The sequence below is a fragment of the Doryrhamphus excisus genome, chromosome 18, assembly GCF_030265055.1.
Source record: "Doryrhamphus excisus isolate RoL2022-K1 chromosome 18, RoL_Dexc_1.0, whole genome shotgun sequence".
Taxonomy (NCBI): Eukaryota; Metazoa; Chordata; class Actinopteri; order Syngnathiformes; family Syngnathidae; genus Doryrhamphus; species Doryrhamphus excisus.
The window spans coordinates 15,695,334-15,714,026 of NC_080483.1; the positions used below are offsets into that span (position 1 = coordinate 15,695,334).

At 41.0% G+C, this 18,693-nt stretch overlaps 2 protein-coding genes across 3 annotated transcripts in view; one reads left to right on the forward strand and one right to left on the reverse strand.

Moving 5' to 3' along the window:
• srgap2 (SLIT-ROBO Rho GTPase activating protein 2) overlaps positions 1 to 2,889 on the reverse strand; it is an 80,947-nt gene extending 78,058 nt beyond the window's left edge. The window contains exon 1 of one of the 2 annotated variants that reach the window (XM_058055621.1): positions 2,123 to 2,889. In XM_058055621.1, coding sequence (XP_057911604.1) covers positions 2,123 to 2,189 — 67 coding nt within the window. In that variant the 5' untranslated portion in view covers positions 2,190 to 2,889. The remainder of the gene's footprint in view (positions 1 to 2,122) is intronic. The other variant, XM_058055620.1, reaches the window with a different exon arrangement.
• fam72a (family with sequence similarity 72 member A) lies at positions 1,997 to 7,536 on the forward strand. The gene is made up of 4 exons (XM_058055625.1): positions 1,997 to 3,941; positions 4,124 to 4,201; positions 4,583 to 4,707; positions 5,276 to 7,536. The coding sequence occupies exons 1-4, from the start codon at positions 3,790 to 3,792 to the stop codon at positions 5,368 to 5,370; spliced, it is 450 nt and encodes a 149-aa protein (XP_057911608.1). The 5' UTR covers positions 1,997 to 3,789; the 3' UTR covers positions 5,371 to 7,536.
• Positions 7,537 to 18,693: the final 11,157 nt, after the last annotated feature.

Below are 18,693 nucleotides of genomic sequence, written 5' to 3' on the forward strand. Positions count from 1 at the left end.
ACCCGCAAACACCTCAACCTCAGCACACACTTATCCCCCTCATGTAGTCATTCCGTCTAAGGAAGATGTGGGAAAACCAAGCACAGCTTTCCACCTGGGAGCTCAGAAGGAACTGACAAGGCGGATCGATGGACGAACATCAAGTCTGCAGGAGACAGTTCTCACAATGTAGTCCTGGCAGAGAACCGTGACACAGGTGGCTGAGCATGAAGCCGGCTCTATGGGGACTTGACTGTCCAATGAGTTCATGGATAAAGCAGGTGACCAGGGATTGGGATGGATTCTCGGATCCGTTTGTCATATTCTACCTGTTAGAATGTCAGATATGATAGAACATATGATTTCTATGCCGACTTAGATCGCATTAGATTTAATGAGCCTGGCAGAAAACTTGTCTTATCTACAGATCTGCAATTGCAGTACTTGCCAAAATACTTCTAGTACAGGGAACAAAATGTCTTGTGGGAACTATGCCTGGAAAAATAATAAATAAATTACCGTAACCACACAATAAATGAAAACTAACTCAATAATTTTGTCTTTTCTTTTCTCCCTTTTCCCAGTCATATACATTCTTTGTCTTGGTGGGTGGAGGCGGGGCCACTAGCATACACACACAATGCGGAAAAGTGTAACATACTAGAAATTAAATTATTCGTTCATTTTCTACTGCTTATTCTCACAAGGGTCACAAGGGTGCTGGAGCCTATCCCAGCCCTACAGGCTAGAGGCGGGGTACACTTTGGACTGGTGGCCACCCAATCACAGCACACATATAGACAAACAACCATTCACACTCACATAGAAATCTAATTAGTATACTGCAATATTATGTCATATTTCATTCATTCATTTTCTACCGCTTATCCTCACGAGGGTTGCGGAGGGGTGCTGGAGCCTATCCCAGCTGTCTTCAGGCGAGAGGCGGGGTACACTTTGGACTGGTGGCCACCCAATCACAGCACACATATAGACAAACAACCATTCACACTCACATAGAAATCAAATTAGTATACTGCAATATTATGTCATATTTCATTCATTGATTTTCTACTGCTTAATCTCACGAGGGTCGCGGAGGGGTGCTGGAACCTATCCCAGCTGTCTTCAGGCGAGAGGCGGGGTACACTTTGGACTGGTGGCCACCCAATCACAGCACACATATAGACAAACAACCATTCACACTCACATAGAGATTAAATTAGTATACTGCAATATAGTGTAATATGTTTTTATATATAATTTGTCACTGTACTTTCTTAAAAGTCATGTCTCATCTTGTGAACTGAATGTCTCGTCACACCCTTAGTACTTAAAAGGTAACTTTCACACAAATACGCTTCTTTGTTGCTACTATGCCCTAAAAAGGACATTGTGCACAAAAGGTGCACAAATATGGAAAAAAAATACAGATCTTGATCCAAAAGGATAAAAAGTTGCAATGCAGGCATGCGCCATGTGATCCATGTCACATGATTCATGCGAAATTCGTATTGGATGTCAACACAGGATGGTGCAGGTGTACCTAATAAAGTGACCAATGAGTGCATTCACCACTATACCTGGAGACATAAGCGTCAATACAACTTTGCTTGTCCTTCATTGCAGCTTTAAGTGTACTCTTAAGGGACAAAAAAAAACACACACCATACAATTGCAATATGTGTGCAATCCTGACGCACACATGCACACACGGTACGCAGAGCCGAGCAGCCATATGCAGCACAGCAGACACGCATGGAGACAAGAGGGGAGAGAAAACGCCCTGCCTTGTGCTCATGTCGAACAGCAGCCTTCCGCTTGTCGACACAACGGACTCGGAACACATGAGTTGGTTTTTTTTGGCCCGAACACATCCAGCAAGCTGCTGGTCAACAACATCCGTGATGCATGGGTGGGTTTTTTTTTTCCCCCCACACACGTCTGTCTTTGTTGTGCACAACATTCTGGAGCACATTGTGTTCTGCTACACTTGATCAGAACACAATGATTGCTACCATTTCTGGACATATGTATGTAAAGACAATGATATATGAAGGAAATTAATATGAGACAGAAAACGCAAAAAACACTCAATTGCAATTACACTTTAAGCTTTAATAATAATTAAAAAAAAGTTTACCTTTAACTTGAGTTTCATATTCCGCCACAATCTCCTTGTCCTTTCGGAATTTGGCCGGAGACGTCATGGCTGGAGTTTGGCGGATCAAACCACTTGTCCTCGCTGTGAAGTCAAATCGCTCTCAATCGGTGAGTAAAAAAGGGGGAAGAATATCCACACTACGGTTAGATTTACACGGAATGGAGAGGAAAAAAAGGAGAGTCCCGATAAGGAAAATGTGGCTCCTCTGCGAGCCCGGCGGGTTCCGTATTGTCTCCCTGCGTGTGTTCACTCCGGGTGCATAGTGAGTTTGGCGCTGCTGCTTCGTCTGCTTCTTGTTCTCCTGCTGCTCCTGCTGTTGCTGCTGCTGCTGCTGCTGCACAATGTTCATTTGCGCCTCCTCCGAACCGCCGGCTTGGGTGCAAACAGTTTCAAGTCAAAGAGGGGGGATGCACGCCTCCATTTAAATGAGTGATAACGTGCTAGTTTGCTCTCCAAGGTCCGTTTGCTTCTCGGTTCCTCGCAATATCCGCTTGTCTAAAGAGTGACCCCCCTCCCTCCTCCTAAGAAGTAATAGGAGAGAGGAGGAACCGGTGGAGGGGCTGGCTGTAGTGGGAGCCACTGCGCAGGACACACACCAAGATTAAGGCATCTTCCTGAATTATTAAATCATGTAGTGAATTTGAAGTTTATCCATTGCAAAGTATTAATCTTGACTTTTAAAACACACATATAGCGCATGAAATCAGTCACATTTACGTCACATTTACGTGAAATATAAGTTGCCCCCAAGACATATTTACACGGCGAGCCCCAATGATATAATAGTTGTTTAGTGCAAATGAAAAGTATTTCCTGACAGATAGCTAAAACCGGAAGTCGTCACAAACATTGCCAGGCTGCAATTGTAGCCTCTCAATTTTAAATTTAAACATTTGACATATCTTGCCATTCCGTAGTTTTAACTCAACTTGCCATTTTAAACGCTGTCATTGTTTACAGCGTTTATAAAGTTTGTCTCTCTTCTGACCTGAAAGGACACAACTTTTTTTTTCCGACCCCGCCAATTTTAATCGGATACACCCATTCTACGTTGCGATTGGCCCTAGTGAGTTTGGCTGATGTGTAAATGCACCAATAAAGAACAGGCAGCTAGTAAATGGGTCCGACCAAATGTAAAGTATGTCCAATCGAATTTGTGCTTGTTGCTAAACCTGACCAATCGCGTCAGTGACTATTGCAGTGTATCCAATCATAACTCAGCATTGGTTCTTTCAAAGATGGTTTCAGGAAGTGGTTTTAAATACCAGGAAGTTGTAAACAAAGCTGACAGCTGTTAGTTAGCTGTTAACTACTCCACACTGAACTGACGCGGACCTGATGGTGTTACAATCGTATTCCTCGCCGTTTCTGGGTGTTAATAATTTAGCTCACCGTCAACGTTATAGTCTGGAACCCGGATGGGGAATTGTTTTATTCGGACCGTGTATTTGAAAAGCTAACGTTAGCTGCGTTTGTTTGACGGCGTAGGAGTAACCATCGATGCATGTGAAGGGCATTTTAAAGCCATATGCTTATCCTTAAAATCCCAGAAATCGGCCAAGTCCGCGTTGGATTGACCTTATTATTGTGTTTGCAACATCAAGGAGGCGTAAAAGGCTAACGTCACACATCAAGGCAGGACGACAATGTCGACGTCCAACGCTAATTTCAAAAACAAGTGTGTGGCTCAGGTTAACTGTATATTTTGTGACAGTTTGCTCTGTACGAGAGGCATGAAAGCAGTGCTTCTTGCAGACACAGAGGTGGAGCTTTTTTCGACTGATATACCTCCAAATAGGTAAGTGCTAGTCACATTAGCACTGCTAGCTAGCTTTTTGTTTACACATGCAATGATTACCAGGACAGTGCTTCTTTGAGTTACTATAGCTAATTGTCACATACTCTGAACAATGGATGTGATAACTTGAGTTTTGCTGATAATGAGCAACCTCTCATATACATTTTGTTTATTCCATGAAGAACTGTTGACTTTGTGGCCAGCTGCTACTCAACTGAAAGCTGCAAATGCAAGCTGAGAGACATTGCATGTCTCAAGTGGTAGGTTTAAGCTCTTTTCTTAACATACTGTAGCTTTTTATCACTTTAACTGTCATGCTTTGATGTGATGTATAACTACTCTATGTCACACTGATGTGTGTTCCTATTTTAAAGCCCCCAGGATATTATAAAACAGCTACAAAATGTAATTTCCTTGTGAGGTTCACCAATTTTTAAGTATTTACAGGCATTCATGCTCATAAACAGTAGTATTGCTTCATAAAGCATATAGTGTTTCCTTTGTGTGTACTCTCCTTTGTTGTTTTCGTTCAGGTTGAACACAAAAGACAACCAATAGTATTGTTTAAGCACTTTTCAGAGGTACTTGCTGTAAAATGCTGACTCGTGTTTCTGCCTTTTTTTCCCCCCCCTCTATCGCAGTGGTAACGTGGTGGGCTATCACGTTGTGGCCCCTTGTAAACCCTGCCTGCTTTCCTGTAACAATGGACATTTCTGGATGTTCAACAGCGACTCGGTCTCCACTCTAAACAGATTGGACGCATCAGGTGAATTGGATTCTGCGAAGTTTTGGATCTTTCCCTGATTGGGTCAATACTCAGAGGTGGTGCTCAATGACGGGAATAAAGTACAGTACATTCGGCATTTGCTCCTTTGCATATTCACAAATTCCTTTGCTTTGAACTCCAAATAATTCGTTTTTATGCTAACTTAAATGGAGAGTGTTTGGATGGTGCTAACTGCACGGGGGAAAAGTGTGTTACCTTTATGAATACAGCAGAGGGTGCTGTCTCACAAGCCAATTTAGTCAACATTTTCCAGCAGGAAGATGCTTTGTAACTTGTAATTGTATAACAAGTCAAATTGAGTCTAAATTCGTTTAATAACTGAGTCATATTAGAAGATTCAGAGCATCAGAAAAATGCATTTTTGCCACTTTTGCATGGCTGCGTACATTATTTGTTTATTTGCCGATCAATGGGACATTTGTAAAAAAAAATGGAAAGTAAATGGAATATACTGTAAGGAGTTACCGAGTCCCACCCCTAATTAGAGTGGCTCATAAAACCTGATCCCTGCTATCAGCACTTTGTACTTAATATGTATCATTTTTAGGTCTCAACCTGCTCCTGTGGGGAGATCTTCCCGAGTTGGAAGACACCGACAACGAGGAATCGGAAAGCCCATCGGAGGAAGAGTGTATCAGGTAAAAATGGACAAACGACCATCCGGGAATGCTGCTTCAGCAACCCAGATGCGACGGGAGAGGCCTTAAAGTGTCATTTAATGCTTAAGACTATAAAAAGGTGCTGTTTTGCCGAGGCTGAAACCTAAAATCCAAGGTGTGCCGGAGGGCCACGCCCCTTGAACGGGTCTGTCACAGCAGGTGCTTGGCCTCGGACAGCTGGTGGAACACCTGCTCTGACACACACACACGGCGGATTAGTCGGGCACACGCCAAAGGTTTAATGCTGGGAAAACAACACAGTGATTGTGCTATGTGAGACACACACGCCACCTTTGGCGAAACCGCAGCGCTAAATTGCTGACGTAGTAGAAGAAATGGGGTACTCTTCGGCGGCGGGAATAAGCATTTCCACAAACGTTGCTCGAAAACGACGATAAGAAAGCTAATGTCTTATTCACACAGCTCAGCTTAATTCAGTGGTTAATTATCATTTAACTGTTTAAAGCACAGTCACCCTTTTATGAACATAAACATGCGGTGTAAATATTTATCATGAGTGAAAGACCAAAAATTGATCATCAGCTTGTGGTGATTATTAGAATATTTCGATGAATGCAACACTGTGCTTACATTAAGCCCGGCTGGACATTAAGGCCTAATCTTTACACCAAAAAGATGTAATTTAACAAATAATGTTGCAGTATATTTATTGTGTGGCGGTGTGACTGAAGTCTTTTTTTTTTTTTAAATATATATAATATATTGAATGAATAAATAGCACATTTGCTTGAAAGGGCATAATCAATACATGTGTCATCTACAGTAAAATACCTTTTTATACATAAGAATATACAGTATGACAGAAGCAGCAGTTCTATATGAATATTGCTATTATCCATCGATATCAACAAAGTATTTCATTAAGTATTACTGGACTGTGACACTCTACCTGAACTTGACGAGTTTGTAGCATTTCGGCCGGTCACACCTTTTTCATTTTATTATTATTATTATTATTATTGCAAATAACTGCATTAAATTAAATGTAAATGTACACAAGTTTATCTTTTTTTTAATATATTTTTTTAATTACGGTAATGAATAACTGTGAGCTCTGTGTCAAAAGTTGGTGTCACCATATCCTTTGTGTGTTGCATGCAGGGAGATATGTCTTGTTCTGTCATTTTGGATTAAAGTTACGATCCAGCGGTATTTTCGATGTTGTTGGCACGCCCATCTAATTACTCGGGTATGGATCGGATCTACTGAAACAAGAAATGACAGTAAAAACAACCCTCTGTCTGTCACACATAAACATCAAACCATGCTAAACTGTCACTCTGCGTTTATTTAAAGTATCGATAATGTTCGGAGTAACATTTGAACACATCGTTAATTCTTATGAGCGTAAGAATAAGTTGACCGCTGTAGTGTTGATGAGTTAAAACCATAAAACTCAATTTCAGATACTACCTTTTTGCGTGTTTGACCTTCATTTGTACTTTTGGTACTTCATGGGTCATGATCTGATGGATTAGTAGTAGTAGTAGTAGTAGTAGATGATGTAATTAGACCAGTGTCAAACACTTAAAATCGATGGTACTTCAGTCATGGTGCTGACCTCATGTCGTCTGCCATGTTAATATGCTAAAATGATTAGCCTTTCTCTGGCCTGTTTGCCCATATTGAAGAATCGGACCCAAGATTGTTAAAAAAAAAATGTGATTATTTATGTGTGTGCGCGTGTGTTTTAGCCTCCATATTGAACTTACAAGTGCAGCCTGGACAATACGTAATGTTGTCTTCAACTGCTAAAATACTGACAACACATTGTTTACAATTTTTGTTTACAAATGCTTTGCAATGTGCTGTAGTGCTTAGGTTTTTTTGTTTGTGTATTTAATATTTAATTTGTGATGTGATTTTTTTTTTATAGTTTTACCACAAGATATCACTTGTGAGCTTCCACTGGCAAGGACAATAAGAGTGTGACATGATAATAAAAAAACAAAAAACATTATAACAAAAATATGGAAATGTTTCTGAAGTGAATAGTAAGTGATTTAACTTGCCCTGTTTAAAAGATATATTTTGCAATTTCACTCAAAACTGTGCGGGTAGTTTGGAAACTTGATTGTTTGTTTTGTATGGTTGTTAAATTAATAAAACTTTTTTTTAATACCTCTGACATGTGCTTGGTTGTCTGTGTTCAAGTTGCTTCATTCAGAAAACCAAATGAAATGATGTCTGCTATTTCAGTAAGAAACTGATATATTTTTTGATATAAAAAGCATTTTTTACATAAATAAAAAAAAACCCTAATCAACAAACCTGTAAAAAAAATCCTGTAAATTATTTTTCAATAATATATCCATTAAATATATATTTAAAAAATATATATTTTTGGTTCTGTTATGGGTTTTTTTCCTGATTTTTGGTCTGACCTCCTCTGGTTGGTTAACGCGAGCCTTATTGTTTGAGCGCCACCTTGAGTCTAATCTAGAGCGGTGCCTTTTTGCAACATAATGATGAAGCTGTCTGGACAGGTCTGCATATTGTAGTTTCCTCACATAGACTTTGACTTTACCATAACTTTTGTTTGTTTATGTGTAATAACAGGGATTGACTATGGAAGCAAACAGAATTTGGAGGTTTTTTTTGTTAAGAACAGCAACTCAAACTTCACAGAAAAAATAATAATCTCTAGAATTTCAAACAAGAAAAAATGGTCTCAAAGTCTTTCATTGCAGTAAATTGGTTCCAGAACCGACCACAATAAGTGAATTAATATATATAATATATATTTTTTTGATTTTTTTTTTATTTTTAATTTTTTTCATGAAAAAAGTTTTTTTTTTCATAAAAAAATATTCACTTATTGTGATCGGTTCTGCATATTGAATACTCTACATTGAATATATATCAATTTATAATAAATGTATTTATTGGACTTTCTTGCGTAAAAAAGTAGAATATATTATTTGATATATATTCAATATAAAATATTCAATATAAAAACAAAAAATAAAAATAAAATAAAAAAATAAATGTTTTTTAAATAAAACATACTTATTGTCTTTTTAATATTAACTATTTTATATTGAATGCATATCAATTTATAATCTATTGGTCTTTTTTGCCTTTAAAAAATGTTTTTTAAATAAGTGAATTAAGTAAAAAAAAGTAGAATATATAAATTGATATATATTCAATATAAATATTCAATACAAAAAACAAAAAAATGAATAATAAAATTAAAAAATAAATGTTTTTTTAAATAAAACAAGCTTTTATTGTCTTTTTTAATATTAACTATTTTATATTGAATGCATATCAATTTATAATCTATTTATTGGTCTTTCTTGCCTTTAAAAATGTTATTTTAAATAAGTGAATTTCCACAAAATATGATTTAATATGAATAAATACAATATTTTTGTAGTTTGTTTTTGACTTTATATATAATATGACTTTATGACTTATTTTATACTTGTGCCTTTCTTCCAAAACTAAACAAAACAATCATTAGTTGTACAGCCATGTTATGCAATGTTAGGCCATTTTTCAGTCTTTCAGTGTAGTTTCTCTTATTACCACTAGATGGTGCGCTTGTATCATGAATGATGCCTGAATGACGGACAGGCGGTGCAGGACAGGAGGGACGTCCAGAGTGCAAAGCATTAACGTAATAATTCCACCATCAGCTCATTGTTACTGTAAATTCCTTTTTTAATTGTAGTATTAATACATTTAACATAAAATGAACCAATATTTTCAATTTATTCGTTTAGGAAGTATTGTATTATGTTGTACAGTACACATCATTGGAAGTACTTGCTTAGATGAAGTGGACAGCCATCAAATTGGAGGTCACCTTGACCGTCACATAGAAGTACATTTCCTTCCTATAAGAAGGAAGACTTGGGAGGTTCATAAAAGATGAAGAAGTCTGTCATGGCCATCTCCTGATAATAGACCTAAAAGGGCTAATGTCCAGCATGGCCTGATTATGCATGTTAATGACACCTCCAGAAGAATTCATCACAAAAATCTTTTTACAATGGGTGAGGAGGGCAAATGGTAATAAATGGGTGGATGTGTTCCCTTTTGGGAGACGTCTTTTAAATAATGCAAATTAATTTCATATGGAATAAGATCCTGTTCGGAATGAAATTGTAGCAAGTGGAGATGTTGGTTCCGTGCATGAAGGTTCTTCAGTATTTCTCCTCGTCCACCGCAAAGCAGTTGTTCTGTGGTGCTCAAGATAACACAAACGAAAACTTCAAAAAGCTTTTTTTTTTTTTTTTTTTTTCATTTCTTTATTGTGTTCTATTCTTCTGGGCAAGCTGATTACTGTCAGGGATAAAAGTTGTTCCTATACAGTAAACTAATGTGGAGAATCACAGAGCTCTAATTAAGTCATGGGGGAACCAGAGGGAGCCCTTGTGTTCCCAAAAGCCCAGATTGATGATGATGGTGGGGGTGGGGGGGGCTAAACTTCACAGGCCAACAACAGCAGTCGGCATCAAATGTGGTTGTTGTCAGCTGAAGGTCCGGTAGTCGTACAGTATAAAGCGTTGTGAGCGTACACCCACAAGGGGGACCGACGGGGCCGGTGTCGTCTTCTATTTGCTTGCCTGGCTTAAAGCGGATAAAACTGTTAGTCCGATGGCAAATATTGACCGTATTTCAAAGCCAAAAGGCCTCGTGGTTTTCTTTTCACACTACGCATCGATCCGGTTCAGTATTCCAAATGTTATTTTATTGTGCTATGTGAGTGTCCTTTTATTAGTTTACTCCTATTCCCTTGTATTTCTTATTGCAGACACATTTTTTTTATTTTATTTCATTGTTTTAATATGTTTAAATCCTCATTTGTATGAGCGTAATTGCCATCTTCGATTATCTTTACTTAGTGATTATCATCACAGCCAATCACAGGGCGCATATAGTCAAACAACCATTCACACTCACATTCATACCTATGGACAATTTCATTCATTCATTCATTTTCGACCGCTTATCCTCAAGAGTGTCGTGGGGGGGTGCTGGAGCCTATCCCAGTTGTCTTCAGGCGAGAGGCGGGGTACACCCTGAACTGGTGGCCAGCCAATCACAGGGCACATATAGTCAAACAACCATTCACACTCACATTCATACCTATGGACAATTTAATTAATTCATTCATTTTTTACCGCTAATCCTCACAAGGGTTGCAAGGGGTTCTGGAGCCTATCCCAGCTGTCTTCAGGCGAGAGGCGGGGTCCACCCTGAACTGGTGACCAGCCAATCACAGGGCACATATAGACAAACAACCATTCACACTCACATTCATACCTATGGACAATTTCATTCATTTTTTACCGCTTATCCTCACAGGGGTTGCAAGGGGTTCTGGAGCCTATCCCAGCTGTCTTCAGGCGAGACACCCTGGACTAGTGGCCAGCCAATCACAGGGCACATGTAGTCAAACAACCATTCACACTCACATTCATACCTACAGACAATTTCATTCATTCTTTCATTCATTAATTTTTTTACCGCTTATCCTCACAAGGGTTGCAAGGGGTTCTGGAACCCATCTCAGCTGTCTTCGGGTGAGACACCCTTGACTGGTGGCCAGCCAATCACAGGGCACATATAGTCAAACAACCATTCACACTCACATTCATACCTATGGACAATTTGGAGTCGCCAATTAACCTAACAAGTATGTTTTTGGAGAATTATAGAATTTATATTGAATTGTATTTGATATAAATGATAGTTTTGACTCGAAAAAATGGAAGTTTAAATTCAGTTAGAATGTTTTTGTTGAACCCCTCATCGTCGATCATTACTTGCTCTTCTGCTTGTCGTCGTCGATGCAAATTACAATTTAATGCTCAAGTTAAGATTGTGTGTCGCAGCCCATTCTTTGTGTGTTTGCATGTTTTGCGGGGGTTGGGGGGTGGGGGTGGAGGGAGAGGGGTGTACAGAGTCTGGTAGAAAACCTCTAATCCGGGTGCTGTCAGGCCCAAACCCGGCTTGATGTCCCATTGATGTGGAACAGAACAAAACACAGTGGGCCCCTTGCTAAGCTCTCTCTGTCACACACACACACACATACACACACACACCTCCTGTGAATCCCCCCGACATGGGCCCCCCAACCATAGGAGGGGCATTCACATGTGCGTTCACAACAACAAGTGACTCACACACCAAGTGTTGCCGAGTACCAATTCGTCCATTTCCATATGTAATCCAAAAGGCGTCCACATTTAAAGAGCGCATTGACTTACATTTCATTTGCCGCAGATTTACTGCAAACATAACCGTGAATCCCGGGTCTATGCTTAACACAAACCAGATGCGTCATTGTGCTTTTGGCAGTCATGAAAGTGTGTATCTGTGGTGACAACAAAGTTATTATTGCCCTGCCGTTTGGACCGCTCCCCGCCTGCAGCATCTCTGTTTATTATTAAAGCTTAAAAGAAGACATAGAGCAGACACACAGGAAGTAAAAAAGCATATGGAGTATAAACATAAAGCATTTTGTATTTGAATTAATGATTCTTTTTTGTATTGTGGTTCACCGGGTGGCCAGAAGGTGGCAATATGCCCCGGAAAGGCATCACAGCGCAGGGCATCTCGGCCCTACTTTGACCCCAAGCTTGGCCCCCCCCCCAAAAAAGTGAAGCAGTCAAGTTCCTGTCTGTTCCACTGAAATAAATCTGCGGTCCTGAGTGCTTGGCTTTTCGCTCCGAGGTGGCTGCCTCAAGGTTTCACCGGGACCGCGTCCAAACACTTAAAATAACTGCTATAGGAAAGCAATACACCCCAGCTATGGAAAACATCCTTACCTGTGTGTACACACCCAGTCTGTACCCCCCCCAACTAAACTCACCCCTTGGTTTCCGTTGTTCAATCACACACGTCTTTATTCCACCGCTCTTGCTGGGCGGCCGTCCAAATCCAAAGCGGGGCCCCGAGTGGGCCCAAGCAAAATGTTTTTTATTGACGGGCAAAAGCAGTCGGGCCGACAGCGGCGATTGGCCGTAATTGGTCGGCGAGTCGGCGATGTGTTTGAAAATACCCCATGTAAAGTGGCAGCCTTTAAAAAGCACACACATACGTACGACGCCCACCCCTGGTTCCCCCCCCTTTAAGAGAAGCCAGATGGGCCACAGGGAAGCAATCACCCGTCTATTTGTCTTAGGACCTGCTCGGGTTAGTCGAGTATTCTCGGGCCTCTGTTGCTGCCTGGTGTCTCGTCACTTGCTGTGGCTTCTGGACAATTGCTGACTCCGTCCTCTTTTTCACAAGAACCGGTACTAAGCATACCTTGCTTTTTACATAGAACCGAGAAAAGGCAGCATATGGACACAACTAGCGAGTAGAAGACTTTTATTATTGCCAGTTTGTCCCAGATTTTGTGTTTGTACCATTCTACTACAGCAGGGGTCTCAAACTCAATTTACTTGGGGGTGTGGGTGAGACTGGGCCACATCAGGTTTTCCAAAAAAAAATGAATAAACGACGCCCCTGCACAATCTGAAGCTCCATTGTTCTATTAAAAAAAAGTACTCCAGATCATGATGGTTGAAAACATCTCAGTTTTTGCCATTTGACGCCCCTGCACAATCTGAATCTCCATTGTTCTATTGAAAAAAAAGTACCCCAGATCATGATGGTTGAAAACATCTCGGTTTTCTACCGTTTGACACCCCTGCACAATCTGAAAGTCCATTGTTCTATTGAAAATAAATGTACCCCAGATCATGATGGTGGAAAACGTCTCATTTTCTACTGTTTGACGCCCCTGCACAATCTGAATCTCCATTGTTCTATAAAAAAAAGTACCCCAGATCATTAGAGTGGAAAACATCTCATTTTCTACCGTTTGACACCCCTGCACAATCTGAAGGTCCATTGTTCTATTGGAAAATAAAGTACCCCAGATCATGATGGTGGAAAACATCTCAGTTTCTACCGTTTGACACCCCTACACAATCTGAAGCTCCATTGTTCTATTGGAAAATAAAGTACCCCAGATCATGATGGTGGAAAACATCTCATTTCCTACCGTTTGACACCCCTGCACAATCTGAAGGTCTATTGTTCTATGGAAAAAAAATGCACCCCAGATCATGATGGTGGAAAACATCTCAGTTTCACCCGTTTGACGCCCCTGCACAATCTGAAGCTCCATTTTCCTATTGGAAAATAAAGTACCCCAGATCATGATGGTGGAAAACATCTCAGTTGGGATCTCCTTGTCATGCCAGTAACATTGGAAGCCATGAGGACCGTCAAGGTTGTATTTTTTTTGTATTTTTTTCTCATCACAGAATAAAACTTTCAATGTTGGTGGTTCCAATCCCAAACTGCCAATAAAATCTTGCAATTGCAAGTGTATTGTTCTAAATCTGTGTCAGTGAGGACTTCGTCTTTGGACGAGACACTCCATTCACCTCACCTCACAGGTGTGGCATATCAAGATGCTGATGAGACCACATGATTACTGCACAGGTGTGCTGCAGTCCTCACAACAGATTACGGGCAACCACACCATCCCAGGACCTCCACCAGCAATCCAGACAGCTAGTACTTCAACAATCGTTTTGCATAAGCAATGAATTTCTACACACCTGAAAAGCTAAAATATACAAAATAAAAATCCAAGTGCTTTTTTAACCTTTGTTGAACGACAGTAAAAAAAAAAAAAATGTTTTAAAGTGCTGGAGTGTCGCTGCACCTCTGATGAAGGTTTTTTCCATGATTTTGTCGCACCCACAAAAAGGCTCTCTCCCCTCTAGTGGGGGAACCTGGAGAGAGGGACGAACAAGAGCACTTGATCTCCACACCTCGGGGGCCCTCTGGAGGGGGGGGGGAGCAAAGCTGGAGAACTCGGTGGGGCCGGTCCATGTAAACATGAAAAACCAACATAAAAAAAAATGGGTCCCTCCCATTCTGCACCCCTTGGAGGTGACGGAGGGAGGTCTGGTCAAGGCCGGTATAAAGCGAATTACAACAGTCAAGCCTTAATGTAATAAAAACATGTGCTTCTTTCTCAAAGTCAGCATGGTGATGTATTTTTTGACCCCACCCTTTTTTGGCGGATAAGCGTATATACGTATATAAGTAATCAATCCACAGGGTAGATTTGATGTGTTTGTTTTCATAAAACATCCTCCATGGTGGAAGTAATATAGGACATTCAATGAACAACCACCCTTGGAGGCCTTCTGTGCAGGCTGAGATCATATGCAGTATGAATATGAGGGTCAGTGAGGAAGCTGGTAGCTAACATCCTTCATCTGCTGATATGGACACCAGCATTTAGGGGTCAATTGATGGAGAGTGTGTGTGTGTAAGAGAGCGAGAGCGAGAGATTCCACATGCACAGATGGTTTGCTTTAGTGCAGCCAAATCAGCACCAGACACAAGGCAGTGACAGTGAATGTGATCTTCTCGCACACGAACGCACACGCGAAGGGACCCTGGCTGCACGGGTTAATGGAGTGATGGAATCCGAAAGGAATTTTACTCAAGGACTGAAGGAGAGAACAACTCGGTAGTGTATAAAAAGTCCTTAAGAGAATTTCTGGGTTATTTTGAACATACAATACCGCTCAAAAGTTTGGGATCACTTGGGAATTTTTTTGGGCCAGTCTGAGATATGTTTTTTTTTTTTGGCAGTTCTGCCATGAAGTCCAGAATCCTGAAGTCGCCGCTTCACTGTTGATACTGACACTGATGTTTGACGGCTACTATTTAGTGCACCTAAACTACACACTCTCAGATATTTGTCTTCTTGCACATTTGTGCAGCGTTTTTCTGTCCTTGTTAGACCCGGTTTGTGCTGCTCTCTGAAGGGAGTAGTTAACAGCATGGTAAGAGATTTTAGTTTTAGTTCAGTCTTTTTAGATGGGTTTTCTAATGATCTATTAGCCTTATAAAATGATGAACTTGGATTAGCAGCCATACCAGTAGATTGATGCACAGTTGTTGATAGTAGGCCTCTATGCAAAAATGTACATCCTTCTTTGAAAATCATCTGATTCATTTTAATTGTTTGTGAAAGGCGAGAAAATGTGTTTTTCTTTGGAAAACAAATAAACTTGCAAGTGATCCCAAACTAGCACAACGCATGCAAGACGACTGATTCGTCAACATGAAATGAAAACACAGCGCATTCGAAAGCCGATTCCTGATTGGCCAAAAAAAGCCAGCTGTTACTACGGAGACGAGGGCCTTCATTCATCTCGTCAATAGCTATCTGTCGTTTGACGCTCCTGCACAATCTGAAGCTCCATTGTTCTATAAAAAAAGTATTCCAGATCATGATGGTTGAAAACATCTCAGTTCCTACCGTTTGACGCCCCTGCACAATCTGAAGCTCCATTGTTCTATTGAAAAAAAAGTACCCCAGATCATGATGGTGGAAAACATCACAGTTTATACCGTTTGACACCCCTGCACAATCTGAATCTCCATTGTTCTATTGAAAAAAACAAGTACCCCAGATCATGATGGTGGAAAACATCTCAGTTGGTACCATTTGACGCCCCTGCACAAGCTGAAGCGCCATTGTTCTATTGAAAAAAAAGTACCCCAGATCATGATGGTAGAAAACGCCTCCGTTTCTACCGTTTGACGCCCCTGCACAATCTAAATCTCCATTGTTCTTTAGGAACAAAAAGTACCCCAGATCATGATGATTGAAAACATCTCAGTTGTTGACAGTTGTTGATAGTAGGCCTCTATGCAAAAATGTAGATCCTTCTTTGAAAATCATCTGATTCATTTTAATTGTTTATGAAATGCATGAAAATGTGTTTTTCTTTGGAAAACCAATAAATTTGCAAGTGATCCCAAACTAGGACAACGCATGCAAGACGACTGATTCGTCAACACGAAATGAAAACACAGCGCATATGAAATTCAGCGCATTCCTGATTGGCCAGCCTCGAAGTGAACCCTGACACGCGACCTCGTCTGGGACTTGTGACCTTGAGTGTGGCGGAGAGGTGCGACTCCGCCCTCTGTGCCTGTCTCTCCTCCGCCACTTCCCTTTGGATCATTCATCTCTATCGGGAGGGGGGGGTGGGGGGGAGGTCGGCGGGGACGGCGATGGAGAGCAGAAATGTCAGCAAGACATTAAACAGAAGTCAGTGTGTGCTCTTCTAGTCCAACGTGTCTGATTGCCCTCTTCCTCCTCCTACAGTCACGTCTACGTATGCTTTTCTCCACAGAGCAATCAATTCATCCTCTCTCCTCCGAATCTCTTTGTCTTTTTCTGTATCAACACCCTTGTCACCTTTTCTGCACATCCTCTCTTTAGCCTCGTATGCTTAATGTCAAAGCCGGTACCACCAGTAATTCAAATAAAATGGCCGTATTTACAGTACACCCTTCTCTCATCTGTCCTTTCCTCTCCGAAGGAAGTTTGTCCTCCGAAGGGAAACTGCTCTGTCATTAAATCACCTCAGGTTTTCTTATGGACACTCACTGAACACAACATTAGGTACACCTACATGAGAAATATAAGAAAAAATACAGTTTAATAAGCCATTGACATTCATGCCCTAATTAGAAAAAACAATATTAAGCATGTCAGCTTAATGACCACCCAATGTCCATGCCATGTTGTCAACTAGAACACGCCAAGAACATCCAGGTTCTTAAAAAACTCTGGGCGGATCTCATTGACCACCTCGGTAATCTCAGCCCCAGAAATAGGTGGAGAACCCATCGCAGAACCCACCATGTCAGTGGGATTAAGGAGGTCTTTGAAGTCGTTGTTCATTGCGACAGCGGTTAGTCGTCCAGAATCTCTTTGTTTGGAAGATGTTCTCCATGGCCTCTCCAAACTCCTTCCGTGTCCGAGTTTTTGCCTCAGTGACCGCCAAAGCCAAAAAAAACTTTGATCAGTTGCCTAGAATCCAATGGGCAAAAAAGGCCCGATGAGGACTTCTGGTGTCGACCAATCGGTTCTGGGATTACCACCACCTTACGGAGGGAACATAGCCCGCTCCTTTGGAACATGGTCGAAGTTGAAAAAGTTGAAACTCCTTCTGACATAGGACTCTGCCAGATGTTTCCAGCAGACCCGCCAACAGATTATCAGCTCTGCCCCTCTCTTCACCCGAGTGTTCAAAAGTTTTGACGACACGACCACAAAGTCAATCAATCAAAGTCAGTCAATCATGAAACTGGTAACCCAGAGTGTCCTGGTGCCAAGTGCACATATGGACTCTCTTACATGGCGTTCATTATGGACAATCTGTGATAAGTTCAATAACAAAACACCGCTCAGGTTCTGCATAATCCCTCGGGTGTCCCCCAGTTTCCAGTACTCCCTCTTCAAAACTTCAAAAAGGGTGTGTATTCTGAACAGCAGTCTGTCGAAAAAAAAGCCAGTCGTTACTACGGAGACGAGGGCCTTCATTCATCTCGACAATAGCTATCTGCTGTTTGACGCCCCTGCACAATCTGAAGCTTCATTGTTTCATTAAAAAAAATACCTCAGATCATGATGGTGGAAAACATCTCAGTTTCTACCGTTTGACGCCCCTGCACAATCTCAAGCTCCGTTGTTCTATTGAAAAAAAAGTACCCCAGATCATGATGGAGGAAAACATCTCAGTTTCTACCGTTTGACACCCCTGCACAATCTGAAGCTCCAATGTTCAATTGAAAAGAAAAACTATCCCAGATCATGATGGTGGAAAACATCTCAGTTTCAACCGTTTGACGCCCCTGCACAATCTGAAGCTCCATTGTTCTATAAAAAAAAACATACCCCAGATCATGATGGTGGAAAACATCTCGGTTTCTACCGTTTGACACCCCTGCACAATCTGAAGCTCCAATGTTCAATTGAAAAGAAAAACTATCCCAGATCATGATGGTGGAAAACATCTCAGTTTCAACCGTTTGACGCCCCTGCGCAATCTGAAGCTCTATTGTTCTATTGAAAAAAAAGTACCCCAGATCATGATGGTGGAAAACATCTCAGTTTCTACCGTTTGACGCCCCAACACAATCTGAAGCGGCATTGTTCAATTGAAAAAAAATGTACCCCAGATCATGATGGTGGAAAACATCTCAGTTGCTACCGTTTGACGCCCCTGCACAATCTGAAGCTCCATTGTTCTATTGAAAAGAAAAGTACCCCAGATCATGATGGTGGAAAACATCTCAGTTTCTACCGTTTGACACCCCTGCACAATCTGAAGGTCCATTGTTCTATTGAAAAAAAAAGTACCCCAGATCATGATGGTGGAAAACATCTCAGTAGCTCCCGTTTGACGCCCCTGCACAATCTGAAGCTCCATTGTTCAATTGGAAAAAAAAG

What these genes read in the sequence shown, in the direction of transcription:
- fam72a (XM_058055625.1), top strand. Translation starts at nt 3,790, where the DNA reads ATGTCGACGTCCAACGCTAATTTCAAAAACAAGTGTGTGGCTCAGGTT. An exon ending in GACATTGCATGTCTCAAGTG is followed by an intron (nt 4,202 to 4,582) that starts GTAGGTTTAAGC and finishes CCTCTATCGCAG; the next exon opens with TGGTAACGTGGTGGGCTATC. An exon ending in AAACAGATTGGACGCATCAG is followed by an intron (nt 4,708 to 5,275) that starts GTGAATTGGATT and finishes TATCATTTTTAG; the next exon opens with GTCTCAACCTGCTCCTGTGG.